This window comes from Alligator sinensis, unplaced genomic scaffold (assembly GCF_000455745.1).
Source record: "Alligator sinensis unplaced genomic scaffold, ASM45574v1 scaffold634_1, whole genome shotgun sequence".
NCBI classification, from domain to species: Eukaryota; Metazoa; Chordata; order Crocodylia; family Alligatoridae; genus Alligator; species Alligator sinensis.
In genome coordinates, this window is record NW_005842558.1 from 777,396 (window position 1) to 792,586 (window position 15,191).

General features: G+C 54.2%; 1 protein-coding gene across 1 annotated transcript; it reads left to right on the forward strand.

Moving 5' to 3' along the window:
- The first annotated feature begins 6,542 nt into the window (after positions 1-6,542).
- LOC102373339 (zinc finger protein RFP-like) lies at positions 6,543-14,322 on the forward strand. The gene is made up of 8 exons (XM_006032302.2): positions 6,543-6,950; positions 7,279-7,374; positions 8,044-8,256; positions 8,595-8,617; positions 9,425-9,534; positions 10,413-10,433; positions 11,180-11,206; positions 13,711-14,322. Exons 1-8 carry the CDS (start codon positions 6,543-6,545, stop codon positions 14,250-14,252), a joined length of 1,440 nt encoding a protein of 479 aa, XP_006032364.1. The 3' UTR covers positions 14,253-14,322.
- Positions 14,323-15,191: the final 869 nt, after the last annotated feature.

The following is a 15,191-nucleotide window of genomic DNA, read 5'->3' on the forward strand; positions in this document are numbered from 1 at the left end:
AAGAAAATATTATGGGGGGGGGGGGGCTGAGTACCACACACAGACAACCCCCTCCCCAGTAGGTAAGTGTTTGGAGGGGGAAAAAGAGGGGGGAGGTACAAATTGAGAGCCCCACAGTGAGGGAAGGAGTGGGGCAGAGACAGGGAAGGGACTGGAATGACCCGATCCCCAGGGCATGTGGTGGGGCAGTCAGAGCCCAGGCAGCTCATTCAGGGGCACTATGGGGGAGGGCTCCCACTGCTGCATGCACCCCAGGAAAGGCATGGGGGGGTCACATGCCCCCGGATTTGTGCATGGGTTGGAGGCAGGAACTGTGTGTTTCCATGTGCCTGCCACTGCTGGGAGGGCAGGAGATGTGGCACAGCCTGGCAGCAGCAGGCACAAGGCATTGCATGGTTTCAGAGACAGTGGCAGCGGGGTGCGGAGCCCCAGCCCACAGCAGCATCCCACCTCCACCCTGTGCACAAATCTGGGACGCACACACTCCCAGTGCCTCCCACAGAGTGTGTGGAGTGGTGGGAGCCCCCCTGTGCCCCTGGCCAAATTGCTTGGGCTCCAACCATCTCACCACCTGCTCTGCAGCCCCATTCACCCCAGCCCTTGCCTCTGCCTCTTCCCCAATCCCTCCCTTACCATGTGGACCTTGATCTGGCCACCCCCACTTCCATTCCCCTTCAAAGCCTTGCCTGCTGTGGTGGGATGACAGCCTGGCTGCATGCAAACTGAAGCTCCATGTCTGTGTATGCCCCTTCCTCCACAATGCAGGTCCCCAGAGCCTGGACCCAGGCTGCTCTGTGGCCTTCTGTGCTACCACTGCTGACCTGCTTTTTGGGGGTTTAACCCCATTAGCCCCAGACTTCCGCCACCTATGTCCAACCCATACTTCCTCGGCTTGCTTCCAAGAATGCTGTGAGAGACATTATTGAAAGCTTTGCTGAAATCAAGGTATATTATGTCCACTGCTTTCCTTGCATCCACAGAGGAAGTCTTCTGATCATAGAAGGCAATCAGGTTGGTCAGGCATGACTTACTCTTGGTGAATCCATGCTGACTGTTCCTCATCACCTTCTCCTCCTCCTCCTCCAAATTCTTAGAAATTGATTACTTAAGGACCTGCTCCATGATTTTTTTAAGGGACTTTGGTGTGGTTGACTGGTCTGTAATTCCCTGGATCCTCCTTTTTCCCTTCCTTAAACATGGGCAATATATTTGCCATTTTTCAGTTGTCTGGGATGCTCCCAATCACCAAGAGCTTTCAAAGTTAATGGCCAGTGACTGCTCTGCAATCACATTAGCCAACTCCCTCAGCACCCTCAGATGCATTGCTTCCAGGCCCATGGACTTGTGTACATCCAGCTTCTCTAAATAGGACCTAACCTGCTCCTTCACCGCTGAGGGCTGCTCACCTTCTCCCCAAACTACATTCATAGTTTCATAGTTGGCAGGGTCGGAAGGGACCTGAGCAGATCATCAAGTCCAACCCCCTGTTATGGGCAGGAAAGAGTAGTGCTGGGGTCAAATGACCCCAGCTAGGTGATTATCTAGCCCCCTTTTGAAGACCCCCAGGGTAGAAGCAAGCACCAGATCAGTTCCAGATCCTAGCCACCTTGACAGTGAAGTAGTGTCTCCTGATATCCAGCTTGAATCTACTCTCAGTCAACTTATGGCCGTTATTCCTTGTTACTCCCGGTAGTGCTTGGGGGAACAGGGACTCTCCCATTGCCTGTTGGTCCCCCCTGACTAGTTTGTAAATGGCCACCAGATCCCCTCTCAGCCTTCTCTTGTGGAGGCTGAACAGGTTCAGGGGCCTTGCTGCCCTGAATCATGTGTGTGGCCCTCCTATGCACCCTCTCAATGCTGGCCATATCCCTCCTGAAGTGCAGCACCCAGAACTGGACGCAGTACTCCAACTGCAGCCTGACCAGTGTCGCATAGAGGAGGAGGATCACCTCCTTGGACCTGCTTGAGATGCATCTGTGGAAGCATGACAAGGTGCAGTTGGCCTTCCTGACCATGTCCCCACACGGTCGGCCCATGTTCATTTTGGAATCAATAATGACTCCAAGATCATTTTCTGCCTCTGTGCGGATGATAAGGGAGTTTCCCAGCCTGTAGGTCTGCTGCTGGTTCTTCCTCCCCAGGTGCAATACCTTGTACTTGTCAGTGTTGAAACCCATCCTGTTCTCATCCGCCCACCCCTGTAACCTGTCTAGATCTAGTTGCAGCCTGTCCCTCTCCTTTAGTGTGCCCACTTCCCCCCACATCTTAGGGTCATCCGCAAATTTGAACAAGGTGCTTTTCATCCCCTTGTCCAAGTCACTGATGAAGATGTTGAACGGTGCGGGCCTGAGGACTGAGCCCTGGGGGACCCCACTGCCCACATCCCTCCAGGTCGAAAATGACCCGTGCACCACCACTCTCTGGGTGCAGCCTTCCAGCCAATTTGCAATCCATCTGACTGTGTAGGTGTCGATGCCACAGTTGCCTAATTTCTTAATGAGGATGGGGTAAGAGACAGTGTTGAAGGCCTTCCTGAAGTCCACAAAAACTACGTCCACCATGACACCTGTATCCAAGAATTTTGTGACCTGGTCATAGAAGGCCACTAGGTTGGTCTGACAGGACCTGCCTCTAATTTACCCATGTTGGCTGCCCCTAAGCATGATCTTCTCTGCTGTTCCCTCGCAGATGTGCACTTGGATAATTTTCTCAAAGAGCTTCCCCAGGACCAAGGCAAGACTAACAGGCCTATAGTTTCCTGGGTCCTCCTTCCTCCCATTTTTGAAAATGGGAACCACATTGGCCCTTTCCAGTCCTCTGGCACTTTGCCAGATCACCATGAGTGCTCGTAAAGCTGTGCCAGGGGTCCCGCAATGACTTTTGCCAATTCAGCACTCTGGGGTGGAGATCATCAGGACCAGCTGATTTGGACACGTGCAGTCCCTCCAGAAGTTCCCTGACTGACCCTGGGCCTGGCTGAACCTCCCCTGGGTCTGTCGGGGATCCCTGCTCAAAAAAATGGAGGCAAAGAAATTGTTAAAGAGGTTAGCTTTGTCACCTGGTGTAACAACCAGATTTCCTAGTGTCCTGCAGAGGCCCCACGTTACCCGGAGCCTTCTTTGATCTGTGTTGGGATTGCCACCCTTTGGGCTTGGATGATCGTCTCCTTAAGGAACAACCATTCTTCCTGGACTCCTGACTCCCCTCCCCTCCCCTCCGGGACCTCACTGCCTCCCCCACTAGTCTCCTTAGCTCAATGACCTGGCTGACTGCTCTTCCCAGAAGATGTCCAGATAGTTTAGGTCACCCATGATGATCACGTCCCTTGACTTAACTGCCTCCACGAGCTGACCTGAGAATTCCTTGTCCATCTCTTCCCCCTGGTTGGGAGGTCTGTAGTAGACCCCACCGTTAAGTCCCTTTCCCCCCGACCCCCTTGTATTCTACCCCAGAGCACTTCAGTCTGCCCCTCCTCTGACCCAGTGCTGTTTGCTGAGGATATGTATTGCTCTTTGACACAGAGCGCCACACCCCCACCTTTCCTCCCTCTTCTATCCCTCCTCTACAGCCTATAGCCCTTGATGTTTACCACCCAGTCGTGTGTTGGATCCCACCATGTTTCAGTGAGATCCACTATGTCTGGCTTTGTGTTAGCTAGCAGGAGGGCAACTTCCTCCTTCTTGTTCCCCATACTATGAGCATTAGTGTAGAGGCATTTAAGGCCTCCTGAAGGTTTATTCACTGCCACACCCCCAATCCCAGGATTATCTGGGCCACTGTCTCTTAACTGGGTATTTCTTGTGCTCGTCGTCAGTCTTGGCTGGGCTGTTCTTGTGGGTGGCTCTTGGTTCGGTGTTCTGTGGCTCCCTCCATTCTCATCCACCCCTTCCTCTGATGAGCCTAGTTTAAAGCCTGCTGGAGGAGATCGGCCAACCTGAAAGAGAACACACGCTTACCTCTGGGGGAGAGGTGAAGCCCATCCCACCCGAGCATGTCTCTTGTCCTTTTTGGTCATAGTCCAAGAAGCTGAAGCTTGCCTCGAGACACCATTTCCAAAGCTGCAAGTTGAACTTCCTGATGCAGATCTCTTGGCACCGTCCATGTCCTCTCACTGGAAGGACAGATGCGAAGACCACCTGTGCCCCTGTCTACTTTAGCTTTCCCCCCCCGAGCTTGGCAGTCCTTCATCAGTCGATCAGGGCTGCTCCTGGCCGCATCATTAGTGCCCACATGGATTAGGACCATGGGGTAGTAATCAGTGGGCCAGATAATGGCTGGGATCATCTCTGGCACATCCTGAATTCTCACTCCAGGCACACAGTAGACCTCATGTGTCATGGATCCTGGTGACAGATGGGACCCTCTGTACCTCTCAGGATGGAGTACCTATGACGAGCACTCAGTGTCTCTTTTTCTGGGTCAACTTGTCTCCTTCAGCCTGTTCTGTGCATGGAGTGGTCTCCTCTCCAGAGGTTTCCTCCTTCTTCCTTTTCCTCCAATGTCACCAGGGCCTCATACCTGTTCCCCAGTTGTGTTACCCTCCTATGATCGATGTCCTATATAAGAAACGGAAAATTCCACTAGTTGTCTGAAGAAAGCCTCATCTACCCCATCCTCTTGGTCTGGTGGTCTATAGCAGACCCCCACCACGACATGACCCTTTTTGCTCTCCCCTCTGACCTTAACCCAGATACTTTCAACAGGTCTATCTCCAGTTTCCTGCTGGAGCTCTGAGAAATCATTCAGCTCTTTTACATACAGAGCAACTCCTCTTCTTCTCCCCTGACTGTTCTTCCTGAACAGTTTGTCCATGCATTCATGTACAGAAACCTGAGATAACTAGCCAACTGCCCTACTTTCTCAGAGAGAATGATGAGGCCCCCCCATGTTGCCCTCTCCTCCTCCTGCTTCCTTTGGGTTTCCCCCTTCCCTGCTTAGGTGGCTTTTTTCTCCATCAACTATCAAACCTAGTTTAAAGTCCTCATCACTAGGTTAGCAAGCCTGCCTGTGAAGGTGTTCTTCCCTCCCTTTGCCAGATGGATCCCATATATTTACAGCAATCTTTCTTCTTGGAACATCATCGCATGGTTGAAGAAGCCAAAACCCCACAGGTGACAGCATCTGTGCACCCAGCATTGATCTACAGGATGAATCTGCTTCTGCCTGGGCCCTTCCCTTAACCAGAAGGATCAAGGAGAACATCACCTGAACCTCCATTCCCTTCACCTTTGCACCCAGAGCCGTGTAGTTACTCTTGATTTGCTCAGCCCCCCCCCCCCCTGGAAATATCATTGGTGCTCACATGGATGAGTAGAAATGAGACAGTGGTCTGAAAATGCTCCTTACCCAGGAATCTTGTCAGAGCCTCCTGCAGCTTGTTCTCCCCAGGGAAATCTTGGATTCTCTTCTCCAGCTAAGGGAACTTGGGGGCTGGATGCAGAGGTGTTACCTTGTCACCCTTGAAGAGACATTTGGGCAATTCTTCCTCTTACTCCTCAGCCAGAAGTTCCCAGCTCCTCAAAACTACAAAGGAAAATGATTGGGAGCTGGGGCCACAGGGCAGAGGCTCTATCTGACAGGCCAGTGCAGTCTGCTGGCTCCCAGCCCTGGGCACTGGGAAGAGATGTTTGTCATCAGAGGGTTTCACATAGTTATTCCATCAGTGCTCAACCAGCAAATCCTTCTTGTGCAGCCACAGCTCATGCCAGGCACTGTTCCCTGTTACAGCTTGTACCAATGTCAGAGGGAAAATCTGTATTAGGAAAGAACTGGTTACTGGTGTAACTGTGTCTAATCCCAGGGATTTTGCCCAAAGAGCTGCACTGTGTTGCAGTTGAGGATGTTCAAACTCCTAACAGGCCCTTGCATTGGTGCAGTCTCACAGAAAATGCAGACCAGGCAGTGGTGACCTGAGCCTCCTTGACATATGACCTGAACACAGGTCCACCCAGAACAGGGAGAGGCTGCTTTTGGGACTGAGGGGGCCACTCTCCAGACTCAGTTGCTCCTCAGTTTGATTCTAAGCCAGCAAGGGGACTGGGCTCTCATGAGGTCTCTGCCCATGGGTACTGTCCCACTGGGGCCTTTGCTGAGACACTCAGTTCCCTTCCCACAAATCTCGGACAGCACAGATTTCAACTACTACAGAGGCCAGCTCACTCCCAAGCACCAGGGAGGGGCTTATTCAGTGCTGCTTGTAGTAGTATGGGTGTGTGTGTGTGTGTGTGGGGGGGGGGGGGGATGTTTTACACAATGGCCACCAGGAAGGACCTCCCTACCTACATCATCCCTGCTGCAGTCCACCCCAGGGGAACCAGCCCCTGGGGCAGTCCCAGACCCTACAGAGACTATGTAGGGGGAGGACTGCTGCTAACCCTTCCCTGCTCTGGCTGTCTCTCTGGTGGTTGTTACACTAGAGCCTCCACCCAGCCCTGCTGAGAGCAGGGTGGGAAAGGCCCTGCCCTGCCCCAGGCTGCACAGGCTGCTGCACTCAGGGAAGTGAAACCCATTTGCATCTGCTCTTCCCCAGGAGCAGAGGAGCCATGGCTGCAGGGGACCTGGCAGGGAAATTCCAGGAGGAAGTGACTTGCTCCGTGTGTTTGGACTATTTTATGGATCCAGTGACTCTTGGCTGTGGGCACAACTTCTGCCGTGGCTGCATCAGCCAGTGCTGTGGGGAGCTGGAGCCAAATGTCTCCTGCCCCCAGTGCAGGGAAACGGCCCTACAGAGAAACCTCCGGCCCAACAGGCAGCTGGGCAATGTGGTGGAGTTGGTGAAACAGCTGAGGCTGCAGGCGGGGAGGGAGCCAGAGGGACAGCGTGTGTATGAGAGGCACCAGGAGCTCTTCTGCCAGGAGAATGAAGCCCCCATCTCCCTGGTGTGTGATAGATCCCGGGTGCACAGAGATCACACTGTGGTTCCAGTGGAGGAAGCTGTCCAGGACTGCAAGGTAGGGAACAGCTGTCCCTGGCCTGGGAGTCAAAGCTTCACCTTCTCTTCAGTCAGGCAACCCTGTATGTGTCTGATCAGCCTGGTCTAGAGGTGGGAATGGCTGAGAATCGGGCCCAGGCACATGGCTGGAGACAGTGATTGTGGGGAGGGACTGGGAATGTCCAGCCTCTCTGGCCTCAGTTTCCTTGGAGCTGGAGGTGATCGCTCTGGGGCTCAGAGCTGTGGGCAGTGATCACACAGCCTCACTCTGTGCAGGGAGGGTTTTATTGCTGGACACAAACCGAGGGCCCCAAACCAGGCACCAGATCTATGTTCTGTATTTACAGAAGCGGATCCGGAGCAACCTGGAGTCCCTGAAGGAGGAGAGAGAGATGCTGCAGGGCCTGAAATGTGCATGGGAGCAGGAGAGTGAAAGACTCCTGGTATGTGCCAGGCCAGGGACAGCAGCAGTAGCAGCGGGGTGGGGGTCTCTATGTCTGTACAATTGGGAGGGTCAGAGAGATTTTCAGCGCTGATGCACTGAAAGCATTTGGGCTGAAGTGAATGCTGCAGGGCCAGCTCCACTCTCACTTCCATGGTGTAAACCAGGGGTGATGGCACTGGAACCAGGATGATTTTGAGTGTTTAGGCACTGGCAAGGACAGCAGCATCTGCCGAGTTGCTGGGCAGGCAGCAGGGTGGGTCAGTGTAACTGCAGCCCATGTACTGGTTTCAATGAGGTTGGGGTGGGGTCTTTGAAGATTTCTGCTGGTAATGGGGCCAGGCCTGGAAGTAGTCTTTGGGCATCTCTCCGGTGGTTACGTAGGGTCCTTGCCTGAGGGAAGGCTTAATGAGGATTCATGGATAAGTTGGGGCAGTGCTGCTCTGTCGGGGTCCTGCCTTGCAGAGCCCTAGCACTTGGGTCTCCACTGCAGCCAGAGAGCTCCTCTCACAGATGTGCAGGGCTCATGTCCCCCAGAACCACCCTTAGCTGGGCCCTGGGGGGCTGCAATGAGGCACTCTGGGTAACCTGGAGAAGACTTGGTGCCATCTCCCCTAACCCTGTGCTACCCTTGCCCTGACCTGCCCCTGTGCCTCCCTGCTCATCCCAGAGGCAGACGGCACTGGAGAGGCAGCTGCTGATGTTCCAGTGCAAGGGGGTGCGGCAAGTCCTGGAGAAACATGAGCGCATCCTGCTGGCCCGGCTCAGAGACCTGGACACAGAGATTGTGAGGAGGAGGGAAGAAAATGTTGCCCGCCTGTGCAAGGAGACTGCTTGCCTGAGCACCCTGATCATGGAGCTGGAGGGGAAGTGTCAACAGCAGGTGAGACTAGGTCAGACATGCCCCAGCGCCCAGACCAGATAGGTGATGGCCTCTGAGTCCCAGGCAGCTCTTAGGTTGATGCAGGGTAGGAGGTGCGTAAGAGTGTGTGCATGGCCTCAGGACTTTAGCTGCAGGAAGAGAGGGGTTGGGTAGCAGGGGAAACAAGGTGGGGGATGAAGTGCTAGTCCTGATCTTACCCTAGTCCTAGGGCCCAGTGCAGAGGGACATCCATCCCTGCAGAGAAGCAGGTGTGAGAGGGGTTGTGCTCCTCGTAGCACAACGAAGGGCTGAGGTGGGCTGTGACAGTGACTCTCTGTTCTGTTTCTCATCCCCTCCAGGATATCAGCAGCTCTGTGAGCAGGTACATTTTGGTTTCAGCTCTCCCCTTACATCCCATTGGCCAAGACTAGGCTGCAGCCTCAGCCATCAGCTCCCACCTGTGGTGCAGTCTGTGCTCTGGATCCAGCTTCTTTCATCCTTGTGGCCCTGGAGCTGCTGCTGCCACCCTGTGACCCAGCCTGGGCAGGAGATTCCCCACAGCCCTGGGCTGAATAAGCCCTTCCCTGGGGTCTGGTTTTGAGCTGGCCTCTGTAGTGGCTGAAAGTCTGTCCTGTCTGTGGGGCTGAGGGGTTTGTGGGGAGAAAATAAAGTGTGTCATCCCATCCCCAGGGGGACAGAGTCCATGGGCAGAGAGCTCACCAGGGACCAGGCCCCTTGGAGGCTGGAAAAGAAACTGAGGAGCAGCTGGACCTGGAGAATGGGCCCCTCAGTCCCACGAGCAGCCTCTTCCTATCCCAGAGGGGCCTGTGGTCAGGCCACATGTTGAGGGCGGTGTTGGTGGTGCCTTTTCACCAGGGGTGCACCGCCATCCTCAGGGGGTGCATGTCCACGTGCACCCCCTACGCATTGCCAATGTGTGAGCTGTGACTGCACAAGAAGGTTTCCTGTTAAGATCTGCTTGAATAGCTCTACTTGAAATCTTATGAGTACAAATGTCACCTCCAAGTGCCTGGGGCTGGGAGCCAGCAGACCATGCACACCCCAACTTGCCTGTCAGACAGTGTCTGCTCTGTGTTCCCAGCCCCCAATAATTTCCCCTTGTGGCCTTGAAGATGTGGGAGCTTCTGGCTGAGGATTGAGAAGAATAATTTCTTGTGTGTCTCTGTAGGGGTGAGATAATGTCTCTGCATCCAGCCCTCAAGTTCCCCGAGCTGGCGAAGAGAATCCGTGATTTCCGTGGAGAGAACAAGCTGCAGGAGGCTCTGACGAGATCCCTGGGTAAGGGCCACTTCCAGGGACTCTGTCTCATTGTACTGGTATACAGGCAGGGGAAGGGGGAGAGGGTCCTGCAGGGGAATCTGTGCAGCTGAGTTATTGGAGCTCTCGTGTTACTGTTCCCAAAGGACCAGAGCTGGTGTCAGTGGCCGGTGCTCCAGCCCAGAGTAGCCCAAAACCTGGGGAAGGGCTGCTCTTGCTGTATACAAGTGCCCTGTGTTTCACTCTGGGATTCGCTGCTCTACACTTAGGTCCTGCCACTCGGGGCTGGGACTCTGGAGCAAGAGGCCCCAGTCTGAATAGAGGCACACAGGGAGGGAGCCAGGGGTTCACTTCTAAGAGGCATTTGTTCTGGTGCATGAATCCCAGCCTTGGATTACCAGCAACACCTGCCAGCAGGGGCCTGGGGAGAGCTGAAGTGAATTCCCAGAGCAACCCAAGCAAGTCCTCACGGGGAGGGTTTGTCTGGATTGTGGAGCTCCAGAAGAGCTGGTCTGAGAGGAGAGGGCCATTTGCTGCCTAGTCCTCCCTTTCTGCATGCAGGAGGTCAAAGGGAGTGTGCTGTCCCCAGCACCTGACCTGTGACAACACCCAGCTATGAGGGGGAAGAGCACCCACCAGTGCAGTGGAGGTTTTGGCTGCTTGGATATGACATATTACCAAAGATGGATTCTGGGCCAGATGTTTAGTGCCCTGGACATTCAGAGAGGAAGTTTCATGGATCCCAGCTGATCCCCTTGGACAATGGCAACTCCTCTGTTAGTCCCCATGCTCACCAGTTCTCTAGGGGAGGAGGAGGCCCCTGAGATTCCTTACCAGTGTCAGTGTTAAATCAGGACCATGATGGAGACTAATACCTGACTTTTTCTCTTTCCTTGCAGAGCGGCTGGATGCAGAGAGTGGTGAGAGTCCTGTGGAAACACTTTAGGGGAGGGAGCAGTGTCCAGTGAATGGCTGCTCCTGTGTATAGGGAAGCTCTGGGCTGAGCAGTGTGAAGTGATCTCCAGAGGACAGAAACCATCTGTGGGGGGGAGGGGGGGGCATGTGACAAGGACATGGGTCAAAACAGCTGAGGGAAATTTGGACCATTCTCATGATCACCCACAGTGAGGCAGTGCAGAGCTGGGGGAGGAGGCCCATGGGTGGGCCTGGTGAGAGCTGCTGCTGCACTGTCAGACCTGTGCAAGTCACTGTGAAATGACAACAGTCGGACACACAAGCACCCAAACACATGGAAGGGCCAAGCGTGGGCTGCTGGGAAAGAAGGGTTCAGAACTGCATCCCCAAATATCAGTGCATGGAGAAGTGACATCTTAACAGTGACACCAATCCCCCTTGATGTCCCCGACATGATTCTAGGATGTTCCTACCCAGAGAGGACCATGGTCCCGGCAGGATTGGGTTGCTGAGAGGACCCTCCCTTAGGGATGTCCTCAGTTGTGGGTGTTTCAGTTCTGCCCTGGCTGCTGCAGGGTCATGGGGGCCAAATGATTTATCCCTGTCTCCTCACTTGCCCCAATTCCCAGGCAGGCTCAGGAGTTTGACTGGGTGGGGATAGCAGAGTTTGCCCCAGTCTCTTTGAACTGGGTCCTGCTGCGGCGACTCTGCTGTGTGAATTCTCACCCTGCTCTCTGCTGGTTGATTCCAGGATTCAGAAGAGTCCAAGCACATGCAGGTGAGTGACCTGTCCTCATATCAGTGACCCCAGTCTTCTTCTCTTGGACACCTTTGTTCCCTTCAGCCACTTCTTCCACTATTGGGATGCCCCAAACATGAGCTTTGTTGCTGTGACCAGAAAGAATCACTGCATCCCTGCTGCCTTCTCCCCTCACTGTCCCCAGCCCTGCACTATCTATGCCTGCTGGACCCTGGGCAGGGTTGGTTGGTCAGACCTCAGGGTGCGTTGGGATCCAGAGCCCATCACCTTGATGCCATCTGACCCTTACATAGCTCTTACTACTGCCAGTCCATCCTGTCTCTGCCCACACACTCAACTAGAGTCCAGCAGCAATCCCATGGACCTGCCTTGGGATACTTGTGCCTGAGGTTGAAAGATTGATAGGTCAGTCCTTAAGAGGCTTTGATGACCCAGGTCTATTCTGTGGTGGGGATGACCCCACAGGCTCTCAATGAATAAGGCAGACTCTACAGGGAAACCTGGTGTCTCCCACTTCATGGCCACACACATGCCCAGACACCATCCCCTTGTGCGTCAGATGAGCCTGGAACATGGGGAGGGCCTACGCTGGGCCAGTCTGCCTCCAAATGAGGTGTGAGAGCTCCAGCCTTGCAGGGATCCCTCAACCCTGCCCTGGTTCTATGTCTGGCTGGTTGTGGAGGGCAAACACGGTGGAAGACGCAGGCATCCTGGGGCTCTGAGCCAGGCTCTGGGAGCAGTGCACATGCTGGGGATGCCCAGGTGCAGCTGGAGCAGGTGTGTGCATCTCTTAGCCACTGGGGGAGTAATTAGTCTGGGCAGACAGGTGAAACTGGAGCCAAGTCTCCATCTTCAGTCTAGCTGTCAAGACGGAAACCAAGAGGAATTTTCTCCAAGAGGCAAATGTCAGAGCAGGTAATGGGGACAGAACTGAGGGAAAGATAACTTTCACACGGGTGCTCTGAAAAGACCTCCCACCCTGCTCACTCTCCCCTTCCTGCCCTTCCCTGGGTGCTGGTGTTGGTCTTCTGGCATTTCCTAGGGGGGGATTTCCTCAGGTCTTAAATGGCTGAGGAACCCTTTCTGAAGCTTCTGAGCCTTTTGGCTCAGATCAAGTGTAGCCTATGTTTACTTAGGGGAAACGCCATGATCACCATGGCAGCTTCCTAGTCGCACCTGAGGAAGACTGCTATGCAGGCATGGGATAGTACCTGTGTACGTAATGTATAGTTAACCTTGGCTTTATGCCCACTTTATGGAAATGGGAGACTCCTCCTGAGCTTGCTTCTGGGGCCTTATGGCTAAGGGCAAGCAAAACTCGGGGGCATCCGAACCCCAATCCTGCAGGCTTGGGTCTGTAAGTAGGATGCCTGCCAAAGAATTTGGGAACATCTGAAGCCCCAGGTGGGTGTGGAGGATATCTGCTTGTTGTAGGGTCACGTGTGGTTATGGTCTCATTCACAGCTTTGGAATTGCATTGGCCAATTTGACTTAGAATATGGAATTTTTTTTAAAAACCCAACCTTTTGGAACCTGTTAGGAGCAGAAATCATTAGTCACTGACATGTTTGAAGCCCCTGTCTGTCTCTGCAGATACTGGTGCAGTGGGGCTGTTCTATGTAACAGCTCAACCCCATGGGGATGGGACTGCTCAATACTTGGCAGGCAGGAGACACTGTAGCCTGCTCGCCCTTCCCCACTTGTCCTTCCCCTACTTTGGGGTTTGGTCTCTTGGCATTTCATAGTAGTGAATTTCCACAGGCCTGAAGGGGCCCAGGAGCCCAGGTACTATTGGCAGGTGCTGGAATTTCTGCTCTGAAGTCACTCAGATATGTTTGAAATCCATGTCTGACTGTGCAGTGGGGGCTGGTCCATGTAAGAGCTCAGCCCCATGGGGATGGGACCAGGCAATATGCAAAGGTGGGAGGACGCTGCCTCAGCAGTGTCCCAAGTTCTGTCTCCATGGGGTGTCCTTGGCCCTGTTCATCTGTTCCAGTGCAGACCCTTAGAGCAGACACACTGCAGGAGGCGAACTGAGTCTTGCTCCCAGTAAAGCTGAGCTCAAAGGGAGGGAGTAGTTAGTGGGGAATGGCCTGTCCCTTGTCAGTGGCCCCAGACTCATTAGTAATGGGTCCTGTTCTCCTGTTCTTAGTTCTCCTTGCCAGTGCTCCCCGCTGCCCTTCCCCTTCCCTCCCCCACCCAGTGAGCCCAGCCCTGATGCACGGCTCTCCCCTGGGCTGGGCTCGGTGAGGGAGGAGCTGGGTGTGGGGCTGCCCTGGCTGCAGATCTGTGCCCATAGGGCTGGGGACATAGAGGGTCCCAGGTGGGGCAGAGCAGCCCAGCCTGTGGTGGGGAGGGGCAGGCACCAACCTGCTGTTAGCAATAAACCAAGTAAACCAGCCCTCAAAGGCAATGGTGATTTCCCATCAGGGACTGAATTGTGATTCCTGGGGATGCAGCTAATTCCCTGTGATCTCAGGGACCCACCTGCCTAGGCCTTAGACCTGTGACTCTCTCCTCAGTGGACGTGACTCTGGACCCAGGCACAGCTCATCCCAACCTTATCCTGTCTGAGGATCGGAAACGTGTGAGAGTTGGAGACAGACGACAGCATCTGCTGGACAATCCTGAGAGATTTGATACTTCTATCTCTGTCCTGGGCTCGGAGGGGTTCACAGGCGGGAGGCACTACTGGGAGGTGGAGGTGGGAGACAAGACGAGCTGGGACGTAGGTGTGTGCAGGGAGTCTGTGCGCAGGAAGGGAAAGGTCACACTGACACCTGGCAAAGGGTACTGGGCCCTGTGTCTGCGGGATGGGGGATACAAGGCCTGCATCTCTCCCCTGATCCCTCTCCCTGTGCGTGTGTGTCCCAGGCGGGTGGGGGTTTTCCTGGACTACGAGGCGGGTGAGGTCTCATTTTACAATGTGACTGACAGGTCCCATCTCTTCACATTCATTCACACCTTCTCTAGGACCCTGCGCCCTTTCTTCAGTCCTTGTGTTAATGCTAGGGGCACCAACGCAGCTCCCCTGATCCTGTGCTCAGTTCCAGCTCAGACCTGAGGGAGTCCCTGTCACTGCCATGACATGTGTGGCACAGACTGTCCCCTCCCCATGCTGTCGTATTGCCAGCCCCTCCGGTGCCCCCAGGGTGGGGTTTGGGGTAGGGTGGGGAGGGGAGGGGAGGGGCAGGGCAGGGCTGGGGTCATCTCCCAATCCTCACATTTACAGTACCACCCACTGGAAGGTACCATCTCCAAATTCTTATTCTTGACTTACAGATCACTGCAGTCCCTCTGAATTTATAACGTTTTTCATAGATTCATAGACTCATAGATTGTAGAGTCGGAAGGGAGCACAATGGATCATCGTGTCCAACCCCCTGCCCCTGGCAGGAAAGAGGACCAAGGTCAGATGACCCCAGCCAGGTGACTATCTAGCCTCCTCTTGAAGACCTCCAAGCTAGGTGACAGCACCACCTCTCTTGGAAGCCTGTTCCAGGCTCTGGCCACCTTCACTGTAAAAACTTTCTTCCTAATGTCTAACCTAAATCTACTCTCCACTAGTTTGCACCCATTATTCCTAGTTACTCCCTGGGGTGCTCTGGTAAACAGCGCATCCCCAATTCCCTGCTGTCCTCCCCTGATAAATTTATAGGTGGCCACAAGGTCCCCCCTCAGCCATCTTTTGTATAGGCTGGAGAGATCTAGATCTCTCAACCTGTCCTCGTAGGGTCTTTCATGGACACCACTGATCATGTGGGTGGCCGTCTTCTGAACCCTTTCCAGATCCTCCGTGTCCCTCTTGAAGTGTGGCGCCCAAAACTGGACGCAGTACTCCAACTGTGGCCTGACTAATGCCACATAGAGGGGGAGCATCATCTCCCTAGATCTGTTGGTCATGCTTCTGCTAATACACGACAAGGTGCGATTGGCTTTGTTGATGGCCCCATTGCACTGCCAGCTCATGTTCATCTTGGAGTCAACTCTGACTCCAAGATCT